The sequence below is a fragment of the Eschrichtius robustus genome, chromosome 5, assembly GCF_028021215.1.
Source record: "Eschrichtius robustus isolate mEscRob2 chromosome 5, mEscRob2.pri, whole genome shotgun sequence".
Lineage (NCBI taxonomy): Eukaryota > Metazoa > Chordata > Mammalia > Artiodactyla > Eschrichtiidae > Eschrichtius > Eschrichtius robustus.
The window spans coordinates 133,574,039-133,601,365 of record NC_090828.1 but is presented as its reverse complement, the minus strand read 5'-3'; the positions used below and the strand labels follow the sequence as shown (position 1 = coordinate 133,601,365).

Genomic DNA, 27,327 nt, shown 5'->3' with positions numbered 1-27,327 from the left:
GGCAAGTAATTCCAGAATAATAACATGGTGGCCTATGCTGAAACAGTGAGACTGAACTGATATATGTATCCATCCGTTCCACAGATATTTATTGAATACCTATTTGTGTCTAATGCATGCTGGCACTTAATAGGCAAGGTGCTTGCCCTCATGGCACTTACATTCTAGTGCAGGGACTCAGAGAGACAAACAACCAACAAGTCAGCCAGAACAAACAAACCAGATTCTGGTTTGTGGCAGGCACCAGGAAGAAAATAAAAGTGAGTCATATAACTGTGGGTTAATTGTTGGTGCACAGGAATCAGTGCCGGTGACTTTGAAGGCTGATCCGAGCAGATTTCTCTAAGAGGTGATATTAGAATTGAGAATCACATTGACTGAAGGAGATGACCATGTAAGTCCTGCGAAAAACTCTTCTGTGCCTAGGAAACAGGAAAAACCTGTCATATGTCAGCAATAGGAAGAAAGCCTGCAATGGACAGAAAAAAGTAAAAGGAAGTTAAAGAGGTAGGCAGGGTACACTCAAGGGATTTTACTTGCCAGTAAGAGCTTCAATTTTAAATGAAGTAGGCAGTGGAATGATATGATTTTCTTTCTTATTTATAAAGATCACTTTGACTACGCTGGCATGAAAAACAGGTTTGTGGAGATCCTGGCATGACCAGGATGGACTCTATTTAAATACTCTAGGTGAGGACTGACAGGTGCAGTTACTCAGGGAAGCAGGACCAGTGCATGGATTTAGAATGTGTTTTGAAAGAAGGAACCGGGAGGGCTGCTATGAACCATAGATGCATGGCGAGGAGTAGAGATTCTGGGGAAGGAGAAATCGAGGCTGCTTCCTAGGTTTCTATCCTAGCAAACGGCTGAATCACGCCATTTATTGAGACGGGAAATGTGAAAGAGCAAGTTGTTGAGAGAATGGTAATCCAGGGTTCTATTTATGCCATAATAAACTTGAGATACTTATTAGACTTCCAAGTGGAGACAGCGAACTTATTGCATATATAATTCCAGGGGTCAGGCCAGGAGATACAGATGTGGAGGTGAGCAGCACACGGATGGCATTTAAATTCATGGAACCCTGTGAGTTTAGCTGGGCACTGGCGGGGGGCGGGGGTGGATGGAAAGTAGAAGTCTTTGGAGAAAACCATAATTCAAAACGATGCATGCACCCCAGGGCTCATAGCAGCACTATTTACAATAGCCAGGACATGGAAGCAAGCTAAGTGTCCATCAACAGATGAATAGATAAGGAAGATGTGGTGTATATATACAATGGAATATTACTCAGCCAATAAAAAGAATGAAATAATGACATTTGCAGCAACATGGATGGACCTAGAGATGATCATGGATGGACCTAGAGATGAGGTAAGCCAGACAGAGAAAGACAAATAACACGTGATATCGCTTATACATGGGATTTTTAAAGAAATGATGCAAATGAACTTATATACAAGACAGAAATAGACACACAGACACAGAAAAAAACTTATGGTTGTCAAAGGGGAAAAGGGGGGAGGGATAAATTAGGAGTTTGGGATTAACAGATACACACGACTATATATAAAATAGATAACCAACAAGGACCTACTGATAGCACAAGGAACTATACTCAATACCTTGAGTAATAATCTATACGGGAAAAGATTCTGAAAAAGAACATACACACACACACTTGCACACGCATATATATATCTGAATCACTTTGCTGTACACCTGAAACTAACACAACATTGTAAATCAACTAAACTTCAATAAAATTTTTTAGAAAGAAAGTAGAAGTCGTGAGACAGAGTCTTGAGAATGAACAGAGCAAGATAAAAGAGAAAGCTGGTTTTTAAAAAATGGAAATTTCTAATTGAACCAAATCCTACTGAGAGGTGAGTGAAATGAGAAAAGTGACCACTGGATTTTAGCTACATGGAGGTCACTGGTGGTCTTGACTAAGCTAGTTTCTGTAGAGCAGTCTGCATGAGTCAGGGTCCCCCCCAGAGGCATAGAACCAGCAGGTTCTGTACACAGATCGATTCGCTGCAAGGAACTGGCTTATGTGACTGTACGGGTTGGCGAGGCAAGTCTGAAATCCTCCGTAAGGGCAGGCTGTCAGGAGGCGTGGTCTGGAAGCTCTCTGGCAGGAGGTGAAACTGCAGTCCCCAGGCAGGAATTCTTCTGCCTCCAGGGAAAAAATTCAGTTCTGATCTTAAAACCTCTCAACTGACTGCATCAGACCCACAGACTATCAAGCATAATCTCCTCCACTTCAGGTCAAATGACGTAGATGGTAAAATAAGCCCATCACAGCAACACCAGGATTGGCGTCTGGCTGAATCACTGGGACTAGAGCATCCCAAGTTAACACATGAAACTGACCACCACATGTCTAAAGACTGATCGGAAACAGTTGCAGTGGGAAGGGAGGGGAGAAGTGGAAACAGTAACTAAAGACAACTTTCGGGGAGAAGCTATTTTGTGAGGAGGAGGGGAGAGGAGAAAGGTAGATAAAGAGAACCATCGGGCTTTTGTAGTTGTTGTTTTGTTTTATGGCTTATGCAGCAAAGTTTTATGTTTATCGGAATGAACCAGTAAAAAAGGGGGATAAGATGATATTGAAAGGGAATTTTTGATCCAGAAGACACGCTGAGGTTTTGGTTTTTGTTTTTAAAGGAATTCCTTTATTTTTATTATTTTTATTATTTATTTTATTTTTAGCTGTGTTGGGTGTTCGTTTCTGTGCAAGGGCTTTCTCTAGTTGTGGCGAGCGGGGGCTACTCTTCATCGCGGTGCGCGGGCCTCTCACCGTCGAGGCCTCTCTTGTTGCGGAGCACAGGCTCCAGACGCGCAGGCTCAGTAGTTGTGGCTCACGGGCCTAGTCGCTCCGCGGCATGTGGGATCTTCCCAGACCAGGGCTCAAACCCGTGTCCCCTGCATTGGCAGGCGGATTCTCAACCGCTGCACCACCAGGGAAGCCCCGAGGTTTTGGTTTTATATACAACCTGAGAGAGAGGGACGTGTTCTTTTTTCTAATGGAAAAGCACAAAGCCCCAGGACTAGTGATTGAAGATTATAGAGTACCAGCCGGAGGATCATCCCAGAAAAGGGAGTTCTGTGTCCAACAGCTTCCCAAGGGGGTTAACTTCCCATCACTCACACTATTTACCTGAAGGTAATTCATCTCCTTAGAGGATGCACTTATTAGATGCAGAACTTTCCTGGAGAGGATTCCATGTAGGACAAAGCTACCTCAATGTCAGGAGCCCTTTGCTTGGTCAAGATCTGGGCTTTAGCGGATCTGAGAACCTTTTAATCTTGTAGAAAATCTTGCATATTACAGTGGGCACTTTTCTTAAGTGATGGTTCTTCTCTGTCATCAGATTCTCAAAAGGGTCCATCATCAGAAAAAACTAAACATGTTGCTCAAAGGTCTCTCTCTACCCTACAGTCAATTATTTAACTTGACACTATGAGTCTTCCTGTGCAAGCATGCAGAGCTATGGGCACTGAAAACAAGGACAACTGACAGGACAGAGAAAATAAACGTAGGAGGACGTGTTAAAGAGAAACAGGATTATCACACCAAAATAGATGGCTTAAGTAATAATATAAATACACTTTTTATTTCAGCATGAATGATTCACGTTGTACCTAAAAATAAACCTCCTAGTGTAATAGGGAAGAACAAATCTGACTCCATATTAGATCTGTTTCTTTTAACCTTTGTATTCTATTGCTTTTGCTTCAAGTTAAGAATGTTGTCTATAGCCTGAAATATTCAGGACAGCCCATTCTCAATGTTCTGACCTTTAAGGGAATAACACTTTTCCACTCTTTTAAAGATAAAAAGTTGCAGAACAGAGAATAATATTTGTCTTGTTGGAGGTTTACAAGAACATCATGATGTGAGCTATGTGGGCAGCTGCAAGAACAAAGGATTCTGACACCAAGAAATCTGCAACAACCAACCACGCCCCTCCCTCACCTTGCCTTTAAAAATGCTTTACTGAAACCCTTTGAGGAGTTTGGGGGGTTTTTTGGGCACAAGCTACCTGTTCTCCTTGCTCGGCCCTGCAATAAACTTTTCTCTGCTCCAAACTCCAATGTTTCTGTTTGTTTGGCTGCACCGTGCATTGGGCACAGGACTTGCATTTGGTAACATTAGTAGTGACAACTGTTATCAAGAGAAGAGGTAGCATGGGAATCTGGCTGCCCCACAGATCCTGGGTTAGGAAGCATGCACGCCCTTGCCTTGTAGATGGCTATGCTTTTGGATGGAAGGGCTGGAGCGCAAGGCAGTCTCTCCTTGGTCTAGTGGTTGGTTGGAGCATCTGTTCTAAAACACATTCTTTCTGAAAGTACTTGTTCAAGATACAGACAACCTTTTCACAGGTCATTCCCCTCTGTGCAGGACTTTATTTTTAGTAGAGACTCTATGTCCATAGTTTCCCTGAGGCGCTTGCTAACACTCAGCTTTCTGGGTCCCTCTCCCCAGAAATCACAATCCAGTATGTATGGGACAGGACTCAGGAAGTGTATTTTTAAGGAGCACTCAGTTGACCCTGATGTGAGCCTTCAGTAGATCACACTATGGAAAACAGTACAAGTATATAACACATTAGGCACTCCTGTAACCATAAACAAGGATCTCTTGGACTAATTTATATTTAAAGTGGTAGTAATCAAATTTGTTCATTCATGAGGGGTCATTGGGTTTTAGCATTATAAGCAGGAGACGTCCCTGCTAAGGCAGAAAAACAATTTATTATGATGCAATTTTCGATTTCAATATAAAACCTGCAGAGAAGAGTTATAGGGATGGGAACCTTCCCTGAATAATTTTATTCTAGAGTGACTGCCAGTTCTACCAGTGTTTACCAGCTTCCTTATCTGCAGGATGGAGCCCTACTTTTAAATTCAGCCAGAACAACTCACAGAGGGACGGAGGGCCTGCATAATTCTAAGAGAGAAGCATTTCATGTGTTATCCTGGGTTGAAATGTTTCTTCTCTTTCCCTTCTAGAACAAGGAAGGGGAGAGTTTCATAATACTTCACCCCACTTCTAGGAAAGAACTAAACTTAAATTATTTTAGTATTGCAAAGGCAAATGGTATCTCAAACTCCAAGAGCTCTTCATTTTGAACATTTTTTTTTGATAAACCCATAGCATCTTCTCACCACCAAGTTACTTCATCCCTAAATAACCTAAGAGCTAGTAGATTTTGCTCTCTGCCCCACAGAAAACAAAGCAGTTGGGTCAGGGTGCAGCTGTGACTACAAGGGATATGAGACGACACTGTTACTGAAGCTTAAGGCCAACCTTTAAAATAAGTACCATCTCTCAAAACAACGATCTACTGATGTTACGTGTCATCATTCCAAGGCAAGTGAAACGGCTTTCTAACTCTTACTGACTGGGAATTCAAAGCCACTGACTTTGTCTCTGACCTTTAACTCGATGGATTTTGAATCACTCCTTCTGTATTAGGGTGTATACCATCACTCTTAAACATTGTGGTTAATGAAATAAATCTTGTACAGATTAAAAAAAAGAGTTTTTCTACCTCTGGGTTGAATTTCACAGTTTCAAATACGCATAAGTCATTAAAGTGTAGAAATAACTTTAAAACGATTGAGACTGCATTCTCAGTGTCAGTAACCTTGATACAGCTTGGGGCGTGCCACTCGCCAACACACACGTGTTGATAATCCATCTGGGTACTTACTATAGGAGCATCCATAGACCTCAACCCTCATGCCGATCTTTCCACTTGGATTCCACTCCAGGGGCACAAAGCGAACGAACCGGGCTCTCACAGAGTACAGTAACTTGTGGTGCATCACGCTGTCAGCGTTCATGTTTCCTGCAAAGGTCTGTGGGGAGAAAAGGAGGCCAGGTGAGGTCTGCGACACCATGGCAGCACCTTCACGTGAGCTCAAGGACCATATGTGGAAACCCACCTATGTCGCTCCATAAACTTTCAGAGAAGACCTTCAACTTCTCAGATCTTTCAAATGAAATCTGACTTTGGTGAAAATTCTGCATTATGTCCTATACGGTATTTTTTTTTTTCAGAGATACTGTGCATTATTCTTTAAGAAACTCCCTCCTCCACATTTTATAAATAAGTCAATCTTAGTAAGTCATAAGACATGACATCTAAAAGCTATACTAAGTAAATAACACAATGAAGTTCTGATAAACCTAATGTTCATAATCACTGCAGTATGGAAGATAACTGAAAAATCTCCTCTTAGAAGGAGAGGCTTTCACAGAAGTAATTGTTACCATTAACTGAAGCCAGTCACTACGCTAAGCACTTTCCATTATCATTATTACTATTTTACAGATTAAAAAGAAATCTGAAGCCTAGAGATAGAGAAAGGAGGAGGACAAAAAAAAACTTCAAATCATCTAATTGGTTAGTAATTAGTCTATGATTCAATTCCAAAGTTGTCCTATTCCAAAGCCTATGGTTTTTCTACAGTCACACAATTTTCAACTATTCCGTTGTTAATTGCTCCATGAGGGAGAACAGGAGGCTCTGATTTTTATGTAATTTATATTCACATTTCCTTGTGAAGTTTAAGCAAAGGCACACACAGCATGGGAGATATCTGGCACACGAAAATTATGCCTCCTAGCCTTCATTTGGATGAATGATTTCTGGAGTAGAGCTTTTCCTGCAGATGGAATCCAAAGTCTCATACCTAATCTTTTCTTTCCCCCATTGAGGTAAAATACGCATAAAATGAAATTTACCATTTTAACCATTTTAAAGTATATAGTTCAGTGGTATAAAGTACATTCACATTATTGTGTAACCATCACCACTATCCGTCCCCAGAACTTTCTCATCAGCCCAACTGTACCTAATCTTTAAGGTAGGATGTGAGCTAGCACATTGATTTGCCTGCTTCATTATGAATGAGCTACCATCCACCTTCTTTTCTGACTCAAATATTCACAGATAAAGCCTGCATGCTAATGTCATATCAATACCAAACAATAAGAAGAAGATCCATTGGTTTCTCAAATGGCCAAAGAGAACAGCAAGTAAAGGATGTATGTATGGAATGGAATCCATTTCAATGATCCAAACCTCAACCTTAATGGTCTCCTCATAACATCTGTGAATCTAGGGTACTTTGAACAATCTGACATTTCTGCTGGACACAAAACACCCACTGGCTAAGAACTCTGATATTCTGCAATTAATATAATCATTGTTATATATCACATGGTGGCTTACGAAGAAGGGAGAAGCTCTCTTTCTACTTTGCAGCAAAACTCTGGTGCAAGAGAATGACTTGGAGGAGAAGAATTCCTTGAGATTCAAATCCAACATTCTTGTCTGTGGATCTGTCAAAGGTTTGGCCATTGTCTCAATCCAGAAAAGAATGGCTCTATTTAGCAGGTTTATCTTCCACATGTCCTGTTCCAATTTTAGCAACATGTGCAGATATAAAACCTCCTCAATCCCTTGCCCACCTAAGGAAGGACTCTTCCTTGTAGAGTGTAGCTCTTTTTAAAATGTACTTCTTTGAAATATGAGTTTGGGGGGTGGCCAGAAGTTCTGGTGGTTTTTCACTCTTTTAGACACACTGAAGGTATTTCATGTTTTTCTACAGCCTAACTTGGGAGACTTCCATTCAGTTCTCTGGATTCCCTGTTAATTGTGTTTGCTACAACCCACTCGCCAAGCACGTAAAGGCCCTGTGTTTGCAGCATCACTTCTAGAAACTGAATTTTAAACAGGCCTTTATTCACACTGAGGGTAATGGGGGCACCTGCCTTGGGTTCTACGTGATTTGTAGACTGAATATATCTTAAACTGATATTGAAATCCTGGTTGCATAATTCTAGATAAAAAGGTTTATTTTGGGAGCTGGAAATCCTGTGTAGGATTTCTTAACTCAGGTTCTGTGTGCTCTGAAGAGGGAATCCTGGATTCTCACCCAAAGGGGCAGCAACCTGGCGTGACTTTGTAACACTGGACAAATGACTTATTCTTTCTGACTCTATCTTTCAATCTTGCAATCTCAACATCTCACAGTCTCAAAGCCCTACTATTCCAGAGTCATGTTATTTGCAGTTTTGGAGTCTCATAAGCTCACATTCAAGCAAACCCAAGGTCTCAAAGTTACGAGATTTCAAAGTGTGCAATGCATGGTCCCAGAGCCCTCCTGGAGGTAGCAGCCTAAAATCACCTCCGAAACACATAAAGCTAGAAGCAGACTGAATCTAAAGGAAGCTGCAACGAAACTCTCACCAGGTTCATCAGTTCATCTTCCACAAGGTCAAAGACAATCATTGTTTAGCAATGCAAGAAGTTGTAGGCCAGAATGAAAAGCAAAGACAGATCTTACTCTCCAGGTGCTTGGATCCCAAGGCCCTGCTAGATGCATTAAACCTACCACCAATTCAAAGCCAGCTCAACTACCGAAGACAACAACTGAACAACAGTGTGAATGACAGATGACTTCTCACGGGGACAATGGAGACCAACAAATGCTAAAAGTAGGAAACTCTCAACCTAGCACTCTACATCCAGCAAAAATGGCTTTCAACTTTGAAGGAAAAATAAGCACTGTTCCACTGAAACAAAAGCTGTGATAATTTATTACCTACAGACCTCCACGGTTAAGAATTGCTAAATAGGACTTCCCTGGTGGTGCAGTGGTTAAGAATCTGCCTGCCAGTACAGGGGACGCGGGTTCAAGCCCTGGTCCAGGAAGATCCCACATGCCGCAGAGCAGCTAAGCCTGTGTGCCACAACTACTGAGCCTGCACTCTAGAGCCTGTGAGCCACAACTACTGAGCCCGAGCACCTAGAGCCTATGCTCTGCAACAAGAGAAGCCACTGCAATGAGAAGGCCGTGCACCGCAATGAAGAGTAGCCCCCGCTCGCCGCAACTAGAGAAAGCCTGCGCATAACAACGAAGACCCAACATAGCTAAAAATAAATAAAATAAAATAAATAAATTTAAAAAAAAAGAATTGCTATATAAGTCTACAGTCTAAAGGATCTGGTTCCAGATGGAACATTTGTGTACAAGAAGGGATGAAGAGTAAGCAAAGTTGTAAATAGGTGGCTAAATATAAGACAATTTTTCTTTCTTTTCTTAAACACTTTAAACATCAATACATAGTTTAAAGGGGAAATAATAGTATACTGTGATGTTGATAGCAAATGTAGAAGTAAACATATGTCAATAAAACCACAAAGGATGGAATGTAGGCTAAACAGAATTATACAATTATAATTATATATAATTATATATAACTGTAAGGCCCTTACAATTATATATAATTGTAAGGCCCTAAGGTTATATATAAAACGGTATAACGTCAATTTGAAGTAAATTTCAATGTCAAAGATGCATAAAAATAAACCAAAGAGGTATAGCCACAAAGCTAATAAAAGAGAGTATGGAACACTAAAATACAATAACAACGACAACAGCAGAAACATCAATCCTCATTTAAGACGAAATGAGACAGAAAATTAGAAAAGAGTAAATACAGAGGCAAAAAAGAAAAAAGAAATTTCAAGATAGTGAACTTAAAAATTTCCCCATTGACAGTTCATTTAAAGAAAACTGAGGGGCACTTTCAAGGTGGCAGAGAAGTAAGACATGGAGATCACCTTCCTCCCCACAATTACAAACTACATCTACATGTGGAACAACTCCTACAGAACACCTGCTGAACGCTGGCAGAACACCTCAGACTTCCCAAAAGGCAAGAAACTCCCCACGTACCTGGGTAGGGCAAAAGAAAAAAGAAATAACAGAGACAAAAGAATAGGGATGGTACCTGCATCTCTGGGAGGGAGCTGTGAAGGAGGAAAAGTTTCCACACACTGGGAAGCCCCTTCACTGGAGGAGACAGGGGGTGGCAGGGGACAAGCTTCGGAGCCACGGAGGAGAGCGCAGCAACTGGGGTGCGGAGGGCAAAGCAGAGAGATTCCTGCACAGAGGATCAGTGCCAACCAGCACTCACCGGCCCGAGAAGCTTGTCTGCTCACCCACCGGGGTGGGTGGGGGCTGGGAGCTGAGGCTTGGGCTTCGGAGGTCGGATCCCACATAGAGGACTGGGGTTGGCTGCGTGAACACAGCCTGAAGGGGGCTAGTGTGCCACGGCTAGCCGGGAGGGAGTCTGGGAAAAAGTCTGGACCTGCCTAAGAAGCAAGAGACCCTTGTTTCAGCGTACACGAGGAGAGGGGATTCAGAGCACCGCCTAAACAAACTCCAGAGATGGGTGCGAGCCACAGCTATCAGCACAGACACCAGAGACGGGCGTGAAATGCTAAGGCTGCTGCTGCAGCCACCAAGAAGCCTGTGTGCGAGCACAGGTCACTCTCCACACTGCCCCTCCCGGGAGCCGGTGCAGCCTGCCACTGCCAGGGTACCATGATCCGGGGACAACTTCCCCAGGAGAACGCACGGCGCGCCTCAGGCTGTTGCAACGTCACACCAGCCTCTGCCGCCGCAGGCTCGCCCCACATTTGGTACCCCTCCCTCCCCCCGGCCTGAGTGAGCCAGAGCCCCCTAATCGGTGGCTACTTTAACCCCGTCCTGTCTGAGCAAAGAACAGATGCCCTCAGGCGACCTACTCACAGAGGCCGGGACAAATCCAAAGCTGAACCACAGGAGCTGTGCGAACAAAGAAGAGAAAGGGAAATCTCACCCAGCAGCCTCAGAAGCAGCAGATTAAATCTCCACAATCAACCTGATGTACCTGCATCTATGGAAAACATGAATAGACAATGAATCATCCCAAAATTGAGGTGGTGGACTTTGGCAGCAACTGTAGACTTGGGGTTTGCTTTCTGCATCTAATTTGTTTCTGGTTTTATGTTGATCTTAGTTTAGAATTTAGAGCTTATTATCACTGGTAGATTTGTTTATTGATTTGATTGCTCTCTTCCTTTTTAAAATTTTTTTAATATGTATATATTTTTTCCTTTTTCTCTTTTTGTGTGTATGTGAATGTTTCTTTGTGTGATTTTGTCTGTATAGCTTTGCTTTTGCCGTTTGTCCTAAGGTTCTGACCGTCCATTTTTGTTTGTTTGTTTTTTTGTTTGTTTTTAGTATAGTTTTTAGCACTTTATCATTGGTGGATTTGTTTTTAGGATTGGTTGCTCTCTTCTTTCTTTCCCTTTTTTTTATTATTTTTTAATTTTTTTGTTTTTAATAATTTTTTTCTATTTTAATAACTTTTGTTTATTGTATTTATTTATTTTTCTTTCTTTCTTTTTCTCCCTTTTCTTCTGAGCCATGTGGCTGACAGGGTCTTGCTGCTGTGGCTGGGTGTCAGGCCTGAGCCTCTGAGGTGGGAGAACCGAGTCCAGGACATTGGATCCCCAGAGAACTCCCAGCGCCATGTAATACCAAATGGCAAAAGCTCTCCCACAGATCTCCATCTAAACGCTAATACCCAGCTCCACTCAATGACCAGCAAGCTACAGTGCTGGCCACCCCATGCCAAACAACTAGCAAGACAGGAACAGAACCCCACCCATTAGCAGAGTGGCTGCCTAAAATTATATTAAGTCCACAGACACCCCAAAACACCACCAGACGTGGTCCTGCCCACCAGAAAGACAAGATCCAGCCTCATCCACCAGAACACAGGCACGAATCCCCTCCACCAGGAAGCCTACCCAACACACTGAACCAACCTTACCCACTGGGAGCAGACACCAAAAACAACGGGAACTATGAACCCACAGCCTGCAAAACAGAGACCCCAAACACAGTAAGTTAAGCAAAATGAGAAGACAGAGAAACATGCAGCAGAAGAAGGAGCAAGGTAAAAACCCACCAGACCAAACAAATGAATAGGAAATAGGCAGTCTACCTGAAAAAGAATTCAGTGTAATGATAGTAAAAATGATCCAAAATCTTGGAAATAGAACGGAGAAAATACAAGAAACATTTAACAAGGATCTAGAAGAACTAAAGCACAAACAAACAATGATGAACAACACAATAAATGAAATTAAAAATTCTCTAGAAGGAAACAACAGCAGAATAACTGAGGCAGAAAAACGGATAAGTGACCTGGAAGATAAAATAGTGGAAATAACCACCACAGAGCAGAATAAAGAAAAAAGAATGAAAAGAATTGAGGATAATATCAGAGACATTTGGGACAACATAAAATGCACCAACATTGGAATTATAGGGGTCCAGAAGAAAAGAGAAAAAAAAAGGGAATGAGAAAATATTTGAAGAGATTATAGTTGAAAACTTCCCTAATATAGGAAAGGAAATAGTCAAGTCCAGGAAGTGCAGAGAGTCCCATACAGGATAAATCCAAGGAGAAACACGCCAAGAGACATATTAATCAAACTATCAAAAATTAAATACAAAGAAAAAATATTAAAAGCAGCAAGGGAAAAGCAACAATTAACATACAAAGGACTCCCCATAAGGTTAACAGCTGATCTTTCAGCAGAAACTCTGCAAGTCAGAAGAGAGTGGCAGGACATATTTAAAGTGATTAAAGGGAAAAACCTACAAGCAAGATTACTCTACCCAGCAAGGATCTCACTGGGATTCGATGGAGAAATTAAAAACTTTACAGATAAGCAAAAGCTAAGAGAATTCAGCACCATCAAACCAGCTCTACAACAAATGCTAAAGGAAATTCTCTATGCAGGAAACACAAGAGAAGGAAAAGACTTACAATAACAAACCCAAAACAATTAAGAAAATGGTCATAGGAACATACATATCGATAATTACCTTAAATGTGAATGGATTAAATGCTCCAACCAAAAGACATAGACTGGCTGAATGGATACAAAAACAAGACCCATACATATGCCGTCTACAAGAGACCCACTTCAGACCTAGGGACACATACAGACTGAAAGTGAGGGGATGGAAAAAGATATTCCATGCAAATGGAAATCAAAAGAAAGCTGGAGTAGCAATTCTCATATCAGAAAAAATAGACTTTAAAATAAAGACTCTTACAAGAGACAAAGACAGTACATAATGATCAAGGGATCAATCCAAGAAGAAGATATAACAATTGTAAATATTTATGCACCCAACATAGGAGCACCTCAATACATAAGGCAAAGGCTAACAGCCATAAAAGGGGAAGTCAACACAATCATAGTAGGGGACTTTAACACCCCACTTTCACCAATGGACAGATCATCCAAAATGAAAATAAATAAGGAAACACTAATTGAAACTTAGTTGATATTTATAGGACATTCCATCCAAAAACAGCAGATTACACTTTCTTCTCAAGTGCTCATGGAACATTCTCCAGGATAGACCATATCTTGGGTCACAAATCAAGCCTTGGTAAATTTAAGAAAATTGAAATTGTATCAAGTATCTTTTCTGACCACAATGCTATGAGACTAGATATCAATTACAGAAAAAATCTGTAAAAAATACAAACACATGAAGGCTAAACAATACACTACTAAATAACCAAGAGATCACTGAAGAAATCAAACAAGAAATCAAAAAATACCTAGAAACAAATGACAAAGAAAACACGACGACCCAAAACCTATGGGATGCAGCAAAAGCTGTTCTAAGAGGGACATTTATAGCAATACAATCCTACCTCAAGAAACAAGAAACATCTCAAATAAACAACCTAACCTTACACCTAGAGCAATTAGAGAAAGAAGAACAAAAATAACCCAAAGTTAGCAGAAGGAAAGAAATCATAAAGATCAGGTCAGAAATAAATGAGAAAGAAATGAAGGAAATGATAGCAGAGATCAGTAAAACTAAAAGCTGGTTCTTTGAGAAGATACACAAAATTGACAAACCATTAGCCAGACTCATGAAGAAAAAAAAGGGAGACGGTTCTGAAGAACCTAGGGGCAGGACAGGAATAAAGACGCAGACATAGAGAGTGGAGCTGAGGACACACGGAGGGAGAAGGGTAAGCTGGGACAAAGTGAGAGAGTGGCATGGACATATATACACTACCAAATGTAAAATAGATAGCTAGTGGGAAGCAGCCACATAGCATAGGGAGATCAGCTCCATGCTTTGTGTCCACCTAGAGGGGTGGGATAGAGAGTGTGGGAGGGAGACGCAAGAGGGAGGAGATATGGGGATGTATGTATATGTATAGCTGATTCACTTTGTTATACAGCAGAAATTAACACACCATTGTAAAGCAATTATACTCCAATAAAGATGTTTAAAAAAAAAAGAAAACTGAGTAAACCTGCAATGAAAAGGCATGAATTGTCAGGCTGGATAGAAAAGCAAGGCCTTTTTATGTACTTTCTGTATGATACTCTTTTTTAGTAATAAAGACATTGACAGGTTGAAAGTAAAATGGTGGGGAAAGACATGACATGCAAATAATAGGCACTATAAACCTGAATTTTCTCTATTAATATCAGACAAAGTAGGCTGTATTATAAGATAGGGGAGATTCTCAAAATTATAAAGGGTCATTTCATCATGAAGATAAAAACAGCTAAAGGCACAGGCACCTACAACAAAGATTCAAAAATAATCAGCAAGGATATAAAAGATTCAAACAACATTATCAGAGAAATTGGTTAATTAATGTTCATAGAATACTTCACTGAACACTGCAGATTATATATTGTTTTCAAATGCACATGGAATATTCACTAAGAGACACTATATCCTACCCAATAACATAAGTTCCAAAGAAACCATAGTTTGATTTCTAACCACAACTAAATTAAATTAGGAATTGATAATAATAAATTATCTAGAAAACTCTCAAATGTTTAGAAGTTAATAAACACATTTCCAAATAATCCTCAGGTCAACAAGAAACCACAATGGAAATTAGAAAACAATGGAAATTGAACAATGATAGAAACACTGTATCAAAATTTGTGGAAAGTAGCCAAAGCAGTTCTTAGAAGACAATTCATGGCTTTAAATCCTTTTTTTATATGAGGAATAATATAAAATTAAAACTCTACGCTCCCACTCCAGAAAGATAGAAAAAGAGTAGATTGAACTCACAAGCTTAGTAGACTGGAATTCTACTAACCAATAAAAGCAGCCAGCCATAAAGAGCACAGACTGTGTGATTCCATGCGTATGAAATCCCGGGGGAGGGCAGAGTTAAGCTCTGATGATAGAAATCAGAGCAGAAATGTGCTTGATGGGGAGAAGTGAAATTCATCACCTAATCTGATCATAACATCTCTGTGAGGTAGGAAATCTGTATTATTTTAAAGATGAGAAGACGAGTTTGGGAGAGTTTAAGTGGAATCATAAGTAATAAGAAAGGATCAAATAGGGACTGGTTTATAAAGATTCTGATTAAAGCCCAGTGACCCTTTCACTCCATTCCCAATATCACCTCTTTATGTCAGGTTTCTGAAACCAAAAGATTGCTTGGCCCTCTACATATTTTAGTTTACTTCACGTGGTTTATCATCAGGAAGGTTTTAGCCAACTTCCTCACTAAGGAAGGCGGCCCTGGCACACAAATACCCACACACATACATTTAGCCTTTCTGAATACATCTTACAATGGTGCAGCCAATCAATATAGTGTCCCCACCTCACCAGGAAACCCCGGGGATCAGAGAGGTTAATTCTGAACAGTATCACATACATTACTTGTCAGAGGTCTGCTTTGTTCTCACCCCACCTCAAATGCTATTATACATAATTTGGGTTCAGGTATTACACTATTGTCACCAGATACATGTTATCATTACTATTTTAAAATATCATGCATATGGTTCTTAAATTTATTTGTTTATTTATTTTTGGCTCTGCTGGGTCTTCATTGCTGCGCACGGGCTTTCTCTAGTTGCGGTGAGCAGGGGCTATTCTTCCTTGCAGTGCGTGGGCTTCTCACTGCAGTGGCCTCTCTGGTTGCGGAGCGCAGGCTCTAGGCGCACAGGTTTAGTAGCTGTGGTTCAAGGGCTCTAGAGCACAGGCTCAGTAGTTGTGGCATGCAGACTCAGTAGGTGTGGTTCGCAGGATCTAGAGCGCAGGCTCAGTAGTTGTGGTGCGGGCTTAGTTGCTCCGCGGCATGTGGGATCTTTCCGGACCAGGGCTCGAACCCGTGTCCCCTGCATCGGCAGGCAGATTCTTAACCACTGCGCCATCAGGGAAGCCCGCATGTGGTTCTTGACAAAAGTGCTCATTGATTTTGTCCCTATGCAGGAACACAATGCAGAAGTTGCTTTTTCTGGCTCCCTTTCTATCCCTAGAGTGAAAGGAGCTTGAGAATCAGAGATGTTAAGTCCCTATGTGCTTACAAAAGGAAACAAGCACACAGAGTGGACTCATGGGGTGGGGGATGGGGGACCTTCCTCATCCTTAAGCAGGTAGAAGGGTCCACAGGTAAATGAAGGGAGAGTGTCAGAGTCAGCCTGCAGCTTCTTCTCCTATGATACCCGTTCCTTGACATTAAACAACATTTTGGTTGATGAATGGAAGATCCTGGGATCATGATGAAGGTGCGGATGCTCTTTTCCTGCTTTCTTAGCCAGATAATGGACTGGGCATAAATGGCGAGGCTAAGGGGGACCATGCCTAGCACTTATTAATGGATAGTGGACAGTTCTGGGCTCCCTGCCACCCAAGCCTCTCATTTGGATTCAAGGAATACACCATGTTGAGCCAACCTGCACTGACTGTTCTGACCGGCAGCCAGAGTGCAAGCATCCGGGTGCCCCAGGGAAGATGTGAATCTGCCTAACTGCAGTCCAGGCAAGAAGTAACAGGTGCAACCACCAAATTCTGCCTCAGTAAACTTGACATGGAATATCAGGGATTCTCAGGGAGATTTCTGTTTCAAGTCTGGAGCTCTGCCACACACACCGCCCAGCCCCAGGGTCCATATTAAGAGAAGCAGTAAAATGGGAGAGAAAGGGGATGAGCTTTGGGTGTTAATCCTAACAACCTTGAGATTCGCTCTGCTGTCCCAGCAAGGGTCTTAGACTGTAACTCCCTTGGGGATACAGATCACATGTTATTTTAAACTGGGGTGTCTAGCCCAGCACATGGAACAAAGTATTTCATTTTTTGAAATGTTTATTGAAATATAGTTGATTTACAGTGTTGTCTTAGTTTCAGGTGTACAGCAAAGTGATTCAGTTATACATATACATATATTATCTATTATTTTTTAGATTCTTTTCCATTATCGGTTATTACAAGAGATTGAGTTCCCTGTGCTATATAGTAGGTCCTTGTTGATCATCTATTTTATAGATAGTAGTGCGTATATGTTAATCCCAAGCTCCTAATTTATCCCTCCTCCCTCCCTTTCCACTTTGGTAACCATAAGTTTGTTTTCTATGTCTGTGGGTCTATTTCTGCTTTGTAAATAAGTTTATTTGTATCATTTTTTTAGACTCCACATATAAGTGATATCATATGATATTTGTCTTTCTCTGTCTGCACTATTTACAATAGCCAAGACACAGAAGCAACCTAAGTGTCCATTGACTGATGAATGGATAAAGAAGGTGTGGTACATATATACAATGGAATATAATTCAGCCATAAAAAAGAATGAAATAATGCCATTTGCAGTAACATGGATGGACCTGGAGATTATCATACTAAGTGAAGTAAGTCAAACCCAGTATTTCTTAAAGGTACGTTGAAACGGCATTCAGTAACCCAAACCAAATCTGTGTAGTTGTTTCAAAATCAGTGAATTGCACAGTCTCCTGTCTCTCACACTGTTACTAGTGAGGTGCTGAATGACTGAGTGAATGAACAAAGGGTCATAAGGTTTATGCATCTTGGTTTCCTTACCAGGAAAAGGGTGAAAATAAAATCTCCAGGGTTGTGGATCTTACATTAAAAACTATATGCAAATGACATTGCACATAGTAGATTCTTGCCAATACAAGCCATACTCTTACAGAGAGAGACAGAGACAGAAAGAGAGGAAGACAGATTTCAATAACTAATTCTTGTGTACAAATATCTTTGTTTGAGAGTATATTTTGCAGCAATGACTTCTTATTAATACCCTCTAGCCCCACACAAGGCATTTGCCAACCATACTTAAATTTTCTGAATGACATTCAAAGGGTTCTCCCCAAAAAAAGAGTGAAAACTTAAACTAAGAAAGGTTCTAGCAGCCCAGAGTTAATTAAAAATACAGCTTTTGGCATTTAATAAGATACATTTAATAAGGCAGGTGGTAATTAACATGCAAACCACAGAGTTACAACTAACACGGATAAACCCACTCAGGCCTCCAGTGGTCCAAACTGCTCTTCAGGGCTTTGTGTTAAATGTGTTTCAGATAGGCACTTAGAGAAAAGGAAATGAAAAGTAGGTGTTAGGCACTGGCCACTATTTGCCAATAGGGATTCTAAAATTATAGACTTGAAGGAGGTAAAAAGGATAATTAAACTACTGAATGTTTTTTCTAACTTGTTTGCAGTACATTGCCCATGATAAGTGCATCTGTGGTACATCTACCTGTAATTTCATAGAAGCAGTTATTTAATGAAGCTAGGACCACCGGGCCGGCCCTTGCCTGCTGTTTTCGAGTTGTCCCACCTTTCTAGTCTGATCTTAATAGTTAGCAAAGAGGATGACTGATCCTTGCCACTTTCCAGCCTGCTCCCTTTGCCTGGTTATGGCCTCCAAAGCAGAGGGACAACTCAAGGATTCAAGGCAACAGTCGAGAAAAACTTTCATCCCCATTTGGTACTGACCACAATTTGAACTACAGTCATGTACTCATGTCCTGTTCTCTTATCTTAGGAACTGCGTGTTCTTGCTCTTTCCAGGTTGTGTAACTGTACCACTGAAGAGATATTTATTTATTCCTCCGTATTCGGCAGTAGAAATGTCCTCTAGTGGGTGTGAGTGTTTCCTCATTCCCATCCCAGCCCTGACACAACCTTTATCGTGCATGTGCTCTTGTGCAATCAATGCCCAAGTTGTCATTTTTCTCCTAGTCTCCGTGTCCTGACCCGAGCTGTCAGCTCTCTTCCTGAAACTTGGTTGCTGTCTGGTCAGTTTAGAAAATGGAACTTTAAGTGAAGTCCTAATGTTAACCACTTTATTCTTTTTTTTTTTTTTTTTTTTGGCTGCACACGCATTTTGTGGGATCTCAGTTCCCTGACCAGGGGTCGAACCCAGGCCCTCGGCAGTGAAAGTGCAGAGTCCTAACCACTGGACTGCCAGGGAATTCCCCACTTTATTCTTAATTTACCCATATTGAAGTTATTTGCAATGCAAATCTCATTAAAGTCTCCAAACACACTGCTGAACCCCCATCCTAATGCATCACATGCACCCCTGCTTATTTCCAATGATGGGATGGGTAAGAAGTGCCAGAAGAAGTTACTGAGGAACTACCGAGATTGCAAAGAATGTCTTCAACGAAATGCCTTTCCCACTGGAGGGGCCAGTGCCTTCAGGGACCAGCACTGGACCTCAGGCAGAAAAAGCTGGCTTCTCACAGGTGCAGAGCACCAAGGCTACAGCATCTGGACCTCTATACCTCCACTTACCCCATCAAAAGTAATTAACTTCATATCCCATTTCCTCACCATTCTCCTAGTTTGATGAACCAGTGTGGTCCTCTCTAATCGGTATTAAAACTATTCCACCAATAACTCAAGCACAAATAGTGTTCATTTCATTTCAAGTGTTACAAGCACTGGGAAAGGGCATTGGTAAAGCTGTTTTTAAAATAGAAGTTGAAGGACTTCCTAATCACCATTGGCTTCTGCTTTAACAAGTAAGCATTATTGATTTGAAGGAAGTTTCTCAATTAAGTTGTTCAAAACTCTTCCTAGAACAATAGAAACATTAGGTACACAACTGGCTGTCATCTTCTCTATGACAATGATTGTGTCTGGGTCACGTTTTACTAGAAAATAAAATATAATCAACTAATAATGTAGAAATTATGTCTATCAACGCACAGCTAAATAGAAATGTGGCTTTAGTGTCTACTGGCTTGGATGATCCAGACTGCTAGTTATTCCTGAGGATGCGATGCAGATAAAGATAAATATTTGTTTAAAAATGAGTATATGCTTGTGACACCAAAGTCCTCCATTGCCATTGCTGTATTTGTTCGGAGTTCTGATTTTTGTGTGACTTCTGCTGGGTTATGTACAAAGGGGACTAAAGTGACTGTTGAGATGTGTGTCATATACCTATGTTTCCATCTCTGCCCTGAGAACTGTAACACCAACATGTATGTCAGCTTGACCATACGATGCATGCCTGGAAAAGACTGAGATACCCACTTAGCAAAATCAGACTTTTCATACTCCACTAAAGCAAAAAGAAACAATGCTCTTGCCCTTCTTCAATTTCCGAAAAAGAAACTGAAAGCTTTCTGGACTTCCTCCTCGGTGAAATGGGGAACCGAGCATCAGAGTTGACAGGAGGGCTTGGCCTCCTCTCATAGGACCTGGCAGTAAGGATAAATATTGCAGCAAGGGCGGGAGCCAGAGCAAGAAAGAGATTAACAAGCATGTCCAGGGTAGCCATGGAGCGACTGGAAAATAGAAAAACCAAGACAGAAAGGCTGCCCAGCTGGCCAGCCTTTTATGTGCAACGCCATAGCTTTAATAGGTGATCTCCCCAACTCCTTTCCCCTGCCCGGCATCACCTGCCCTCCTATCTCACTTTATTTTCTTTCCTAAATGCATCACCACCTGAAAAACTAAATACATACATTTATTTACATTTCTGTCTCTCTCTCCATGGCACTGCAAGAATCGCATGGCTTCTCCTAGAATCACAGGCGAGGCCCATAGAGGTTTACTCAGTGAAGGAATGACCCACGGCCTTTGCTCCCCTAATTTGCTTCATTATAGAGCCTATTACTTGTTCATGGAGACTCTTAATTGTGTTCCATAGAAATGCAAGCACAATGTCATAATAAGGGAAGTTCTTGTTCACAGCTTTTGGTGGACAAACCAAGAGAGGAGTTTACAGACGTTTTCTCAATGAAGAGCATTCCTAGTTAAAGGGGGAATGGAAACCATGACATATTAGAATTCCTTCTACTATCACAGCTCTTTAATGCTCTGGATTCTTGGACTAGGGCGCTTCTGAGAGACAAGAAGAGAGTAAAGGTTCAATGTACATAGTTAAGAAATCCTATGCTACCCAGTCTATCAGGAACTATCCAAGGAAGAAGCATCAGAGGACCTTGTGGATAGCTCACACTGTTCATATTTCTTCCTTGATGATAATCTGTGCCTACAAGGTCAAGTTGTTGAGCCCACAAGCTACCTGCAGACTGTGGGTCTGGTTCCTACTGTCCTGCACAATATATTGGCCAAGACTGGTGCTCGCTCTAAAAGGACCAAGTGATAACTAAAATGTTCTAGGATGATCTTACCATTATTTCCTCCCCAGAGCTTTTCAGGCTCCCTTCCAATACCACTTTCTACACCAGCACATAAGGCTCAATTTACCTGTCATGTAGGTGATTTTCTCCTAAGATAATTTAACTTCCCTGAATAGGGACCTTTGAAGAGACAGCAGGCTGCCACTGGAAAAAGGAACATGAAAGCAGACATCATGTCTCTGTTTCTTTTTTTTTTTTCATTCATTTTCCTGAGATTTGGATCTCAAAGTAGCACTCTGCAGAGTGATTTCAACTTCGTGTCAGCCTCTGGCAAAACCACGTAATAAGCTAAGTTCATCAGGATCTCCTTCTCTTCTCCCTCACTCCTTTGTCCCATTTTTGCTCTTAGGTGACTTTCAACTTTTTTTCTGTTAAATTGTCAGTAACTCAGGCAATGACCCTTCCTAGGGAAGAAGCAGAATTTCCATTCTTAAAAGGGACACTTGAAGCACAAAGGAATAAAGAAGGAAGGAAGGAAGGAAGGAAGGAAGGAAGGAAGGAAGGAAGGAAGGAAGGAAGGAAGGAAGGAAGGAAGGAAGGAAGGAAGGAAGGGAGGGAGGGAGGGGGGAGGGAGGGAGGGAGGGAGGGAGGGAGGGAGGAGGGAGGGAGGGAGGGAGGGAGGGAGGGAGGGACAATTTTATACGCTAAAATAATTAATATCCTGATACTAGTTTGGCTAATAAACTAAGAAAAAATACCTGAATATTTGCTGCAAGCTCTGAGGTCTGCCCCTGAGTAGCTGAAAACCAAAGTCAATATCTGGTGATGGGTTCCCTCCCTCCATCTACATCCCCACCTTCATCAGCTCTTTCCTGGGTACCACAACAGCCTCCAGACAATTCTTGCCCCTCCAGTGTTACTCCCATCTAACCCATCTGACGAGAGAGTTCATTGGCTTTAAGATCAAGGAGAGACTTCCCCGTATTCCCTATAAAACCCCCTGTTTTCCAAACCACCTCCTGCTTCTTCTCTCCCCCCCAGCTCTCCTTCCACCATATCAAACTGCTACAGGTTCCCTCAAGCACACGAGCAAACGCTTCCTTTAAGCTGGTGATACTCTTTTGGTTTAGAGCTATTATCTCTTCTGCCACAGTAACACATCAGCAAAAAGTCCAGAATGGATGCATTTATGGTGGTCTCCGCGTCTAGACAGCAGTCATCTCGAGGACCTGTGCCTTCATTCATTTTCTGTCTCTAGCACCCTACACAACTGTAGCACCCAGAAGGTGGAAAATACACGAGGTTTCCATTCTTCACTTTTCTTCTTAACCTTGATCCCCCTTGAGAAGCATTATCGACCCCTGGCTGCACGATGCAGCATGATGCTGCAGAGCTTTGGTGGAAGAGACCCTTCAAATTCACCACCTACCATTACTTCATGTGTAGCCAAAGGCCATTCATACCATCTTTCGGAATCTTGGCTTCTTCATCCATTAAGTGGAGGTAATAATCCATAGGAAAGGAAGCATGCAGTAAAGCTTCTTTTATCCAAAACCAGATCCCCTAAAACTATTCATTGATTCCCTTTTTCCAACAGTTTTCAGCGGTGACTTCCACTGCTCACATCAATCATCCTTTCAGTGGCTCTTGTGCATAAACAGCAGGGACGTCTGCATGCTCCGTATCAAATGTGGAGGATTCAGGCTGCATAAATGTGTCTGTACCTCGCTGCAGCGGGGGACACTCAGGCCCTCTTCATACTTTGCTTCATTCCCAAATTTAAAGAGTGATTTTCAGACTGACCAGCTTGATGATTCTACACGTGTTCTGACTGCAGTTTTGACAGCGTCCGAACCCAGTCAAACAGGGATTCCGAGTTCCTCGGTTTGATATTCAACGCCCTCGAAGCTGATCTCATTCTGCTTTTATGAGCCTTCTTTCTCACAATCCCTGAATGCACTGTAAACTCCCCAAACGGGGCCATTCACTGTCATTGGCCACAGATGTTCCATGCAACCTCATTTCGGTCCTGTTGTGCTATGGAGGTACTTTCATGTGGATTTAGGAAGATGCACTCTGGACCATGCTGCCCAGGCTCAAATCCTTCTCCCACCACTTACTGGATGTGAGAGCTTGGGCAAGTACTTAACTTTTCTGTCCTAATATTTGCCCAACTTTAAAAAGGGGATAAAAGTGCATCCCTCAGGGGATGGTTGAGAGGAATGTGTGTGTGTGTGTGTGTGTGTGTGTGTGTGTATAGAGGCAGGGATTTCTGTATGTGTGTACTTGTTAACTTGAAGATGGCTCACACTTCATGCTGGAATTATTCTAAAGAACATATACACTCATGTATATTGCTTGGATAATGCTTAGAATACTTCTTGCATGAAGTATGAAGTTCTGGAATAACGTATGACTGACGTTAAGTGTTAACTATTGTTATTATTCTACATGTTCAATTCAATCATAACTATTCTTCAAGCCCATGTCGTATGTTGGCTTCTCTATTAGACAAATCCTAGTTCCCCAGGCAAAGGAGGAAGAGAAACTAACATTTCTTGGATGCAGATGATGGTGCAAGTACCTATTCTCACATCATTCCTCCTCACATCCTATGCTGGTTCTGGGCATTTGGGAAACACAATATCTGGGACATAAGGGGCCAGTAAGTTGCCCGACTTGGAGCTGGGATTTGAGCCCAGTCTGTCCATCGGTTCAAACCTCCTTCCTCCCTGCTCCACATGGCTGTTTCTCTCTCTCCTCTGAACGGCCCTCATGCATGATTTCTAACTCCATCATGGCACTTAATACTTGCTACCTTGTATTGTAGTGATGTCTGTGCATTTACCTGATTGTACCATGAAACAATACACTTTTGCAGAGAAGTATTTTAAATATATATATAAAATATAAATATATAATAAAATATATGCAATATTATGTATATCATATATTCCATTTTATTTAATCCATTTTATTATATATATATTATCTATCTGATAACCTCCATACTTGTCTAGCATTACATATTAAACATGTAAATATTTATATTTACATATATTTATAATGTAAATATTATATATTATATATATTGAATACGCTTTTTCAGAGCAGGGATTTATATACATTTATATATAAAATATTATATATAATATTTATATAATGTATATGTTCCATTGTACTTAATATAATCCATTATACATATATTATCTATCTGATAAACTCCATACCTGTCTAGCATTATGTATTAAAAATGGAAATATTATATGTTATTTATATGTATATATATATATAGATATATGATATATATATATGATATATATATGATATATGATATATATATGATATGATGATATATATGATGATATATATATATGATATATATATATGATATATATATATGTATATACTATCCATCTGACAACATCCATACGTCTAGCATTATGTATTAAAAATGTACTTAAACCTAAACCTTCACCTTATAGATCCCATGCTCAACACTCCCCATTTACATCTTTATTCATTCCTTTGCTTTATTAATGGACACACTTGTTTCATCTATAAGAGCCTTCATTTTCTGAATGAATTTAAATTTTGGAAGAGTCTTTAGTCCTGCATTTAGCACGGGGTAAGATCCAAAGTATTTTAGTTCCTATTTTACTGATTAAAAAAAAAAAGAAGAAAAAAAAGACCAATAAAACACTGCCGTGACATGAGGGTTGACACCTTCATGGAACACTGAGCCTAGATTCTAGATTTGAGCTTGACTAGATTCCTTTGGCATGCAGGCAGAACACATGATTCTCAGAGCAGGGAGTACAGTGAAAAGCAAGAGTGAAATTCAGCCAAATGGGCTGCAATCATCTTGTCTTCATCACCCTGGGACCTGGGTAAGTATTTGAACCTCTCTGTGCCTTTGTTTTCTCCTCTGTGAAATGGGGATAACAGCTCTGTATATGTCAGAGGGCTGTTGTAAGGATGAAAGGAGATGGTACGTGTAAAATACTGAGCGATTCCTGCATGCAGCAAACACTCATCCCATGTTCACGATTCATCTTCTCCTTCTCTTTGTTAATATGTCACTTGTCAGCATAGGATCAGGATGGCCTCACAGTATCCATGGGAGTCTAAGCGGCACGCTGTCGGGGGCTGTGTTTCCAATGCTGGTTCAGTGATGGATCATTTCTGTCTCTCCTACTTCCATGCTCTTTATTCTCTTATTATTAATGGCTAGAGAAAGCACACAGTAGCCGGGAACAATTAGGTATTAGAAATGTATGAAATAAAACTGACATCTCTTACAGAGGGTTCTCGAATTTACTCTCAACACTTTAAAACCTTGGTGGCTAGAAGCCAGGACCAACTGCTAGTTTACAGCTCATCGTGTTTTCTCATTCCTAACAGGGAGAAATTGCAGTTTCATTTTGTCGAAAATAAAGCACAATCCTTCAATGGGCTTCGTGGTTCTGCCAAAGCCAAGCCACAATCCTGCTTGGATGAGATGAAACCTGGGACCATGGCAATTGGCCTGTGCCCAGAACAAGCCTGAGCCTGGGGTGGGGATGAGACAGACTGGGCCCGGGGATGTGGGACCCTTTGCTGCAGTGCTTGCACCTGGACAAATGTCTCCTCCAGAAACAAAATACAAGGAAACTCTAAGGCACTAAAAATACCTGCGTAGGGCTTCCCTGGTGGCACAGTGGTTAAGAATCTGCCTGCCAATGCAGGGGACACGGGTTTGAGCCCTGGTCCGGGAAGATCTCACATGCCACGGAGAAGAGAAGCCACCGCAATGAGAAGCCCGCGTACCTCAACGAAGCGTAGCCCCCGCTCGCCGCAACTAGAGAAAGCCTGCGCACAGCAACGAAGACCCAATACAGACAAAAATATATAAACTAAAATAAATAAATTAAAAACAAAAAAAAACAAAAACTGCGTACATGTGCAGTTGGGGCAAATTATAGACAAGATACAAAAAGACCAAAAACCCAACTGGCACTTCTGTAGAGCCAGGAGCAAAAGCAGGGTACTGCGCTTGCCCCCTGAATACGGCACCACCTAAGGGGTGGGCAAACCACCTCAGCCACCCCTCAGGCTGACCCCTGGGCACACCCCTACCCTCACCCCATATAAGGAACCAGCTCACCCCCCCCACCGCCCCCCCAGGGAGCGAGGGAATGAGCAAGGGAAACTGTGGCTTGTTCTCGCTCTCTCCTGCTGCCGCAGGGGCCACAATAACACCTTGCCTGAATTTCTTGTCTGGCCTCTTATCAATTTCTATCGATTAAAGAGGCCAAGAACCCTAGTCGGCATCAGGGGAAACTGCATGCTGCCCCCTTTCACCAGGCCCTTAGAGAAAGCTCAGAGAAGTATGCTCCCCTGGCTTTGGAGCACAGGAGGGCTGGTCAGAGGTACCCTGTGGGGGCAGTTATGTGAGTCTCTGCAAAGGACTTCTGAGCCAGGGGTGAAGGAGAGAGATGCTGGGCCAGGTCACCTGCTAGGAGGTGCTGAACCACGTGTAAGTCTAGGGTCTTTAATACGTGATCACCAGTTTGAAGCTTTTCTGTGTTGTAATTTTCTTTTACTTATTCTCAAGCTTTCTTCTTATTTCCAAACCCTCCAGATAAGTTTTACCTGGACTTTAGATATTATAGGAGGGACCTATATTCTTATTTGGAGAATCTGGAGAAGTAGATCCTGATACAGCAAAAGGCCATGAGTCCTCCTGATTGAGATAAAGAGTAACAGCCAAGATGGATTTGAAGAACAAGGAAGCATTCCTTTAGCATCTCAGAAAACTTTAGAGGCCAGAGCAGTCATGGAAAATGGAGGCTTGACTGATGCCACTTGGGAATTAAAGGAAGTGTGACACCTGAAGACCAGAGAGCTTGGGGACACCACCTTACACAGTCTCCACACTTCACCACGCGATATCCGACGGTAAATAGCCATGGATTCAAATCTAACCAAAACTATGCTCACTTAATGAAATGCTCCCATTTCTATGCCTAAATTAAATGATGAGGAGAAAAAAT

General features: G+C 41.5%; 1 protein-coding gene across 2 annotated transcripts in view; it reads right to left on the bottom strand.

Moving 5' to 3' along the window:
* The window catches only part of CNTNAP5 (contactin associated protein family member 5), an 879,857-nt gene that overhangs the window by 482,710 nt on the left and 369,820 nt on the right, over nucleotides 1-27,327 (bottom strand). For both annotated transcript variants that reach the window (XM_068544014.1, XM_068544015.1), the window contains exon 4: nucleotides 5,724-5,871. In XM_068544014.1, coding sequence (XP_068400115.1) covers nucleotides 5,724-5,871 — 148 coding nt within the window. The remainder of the gene's footprint in view (nucleotides 1-5,723; nucleotides 5,872-27,327) is intronic.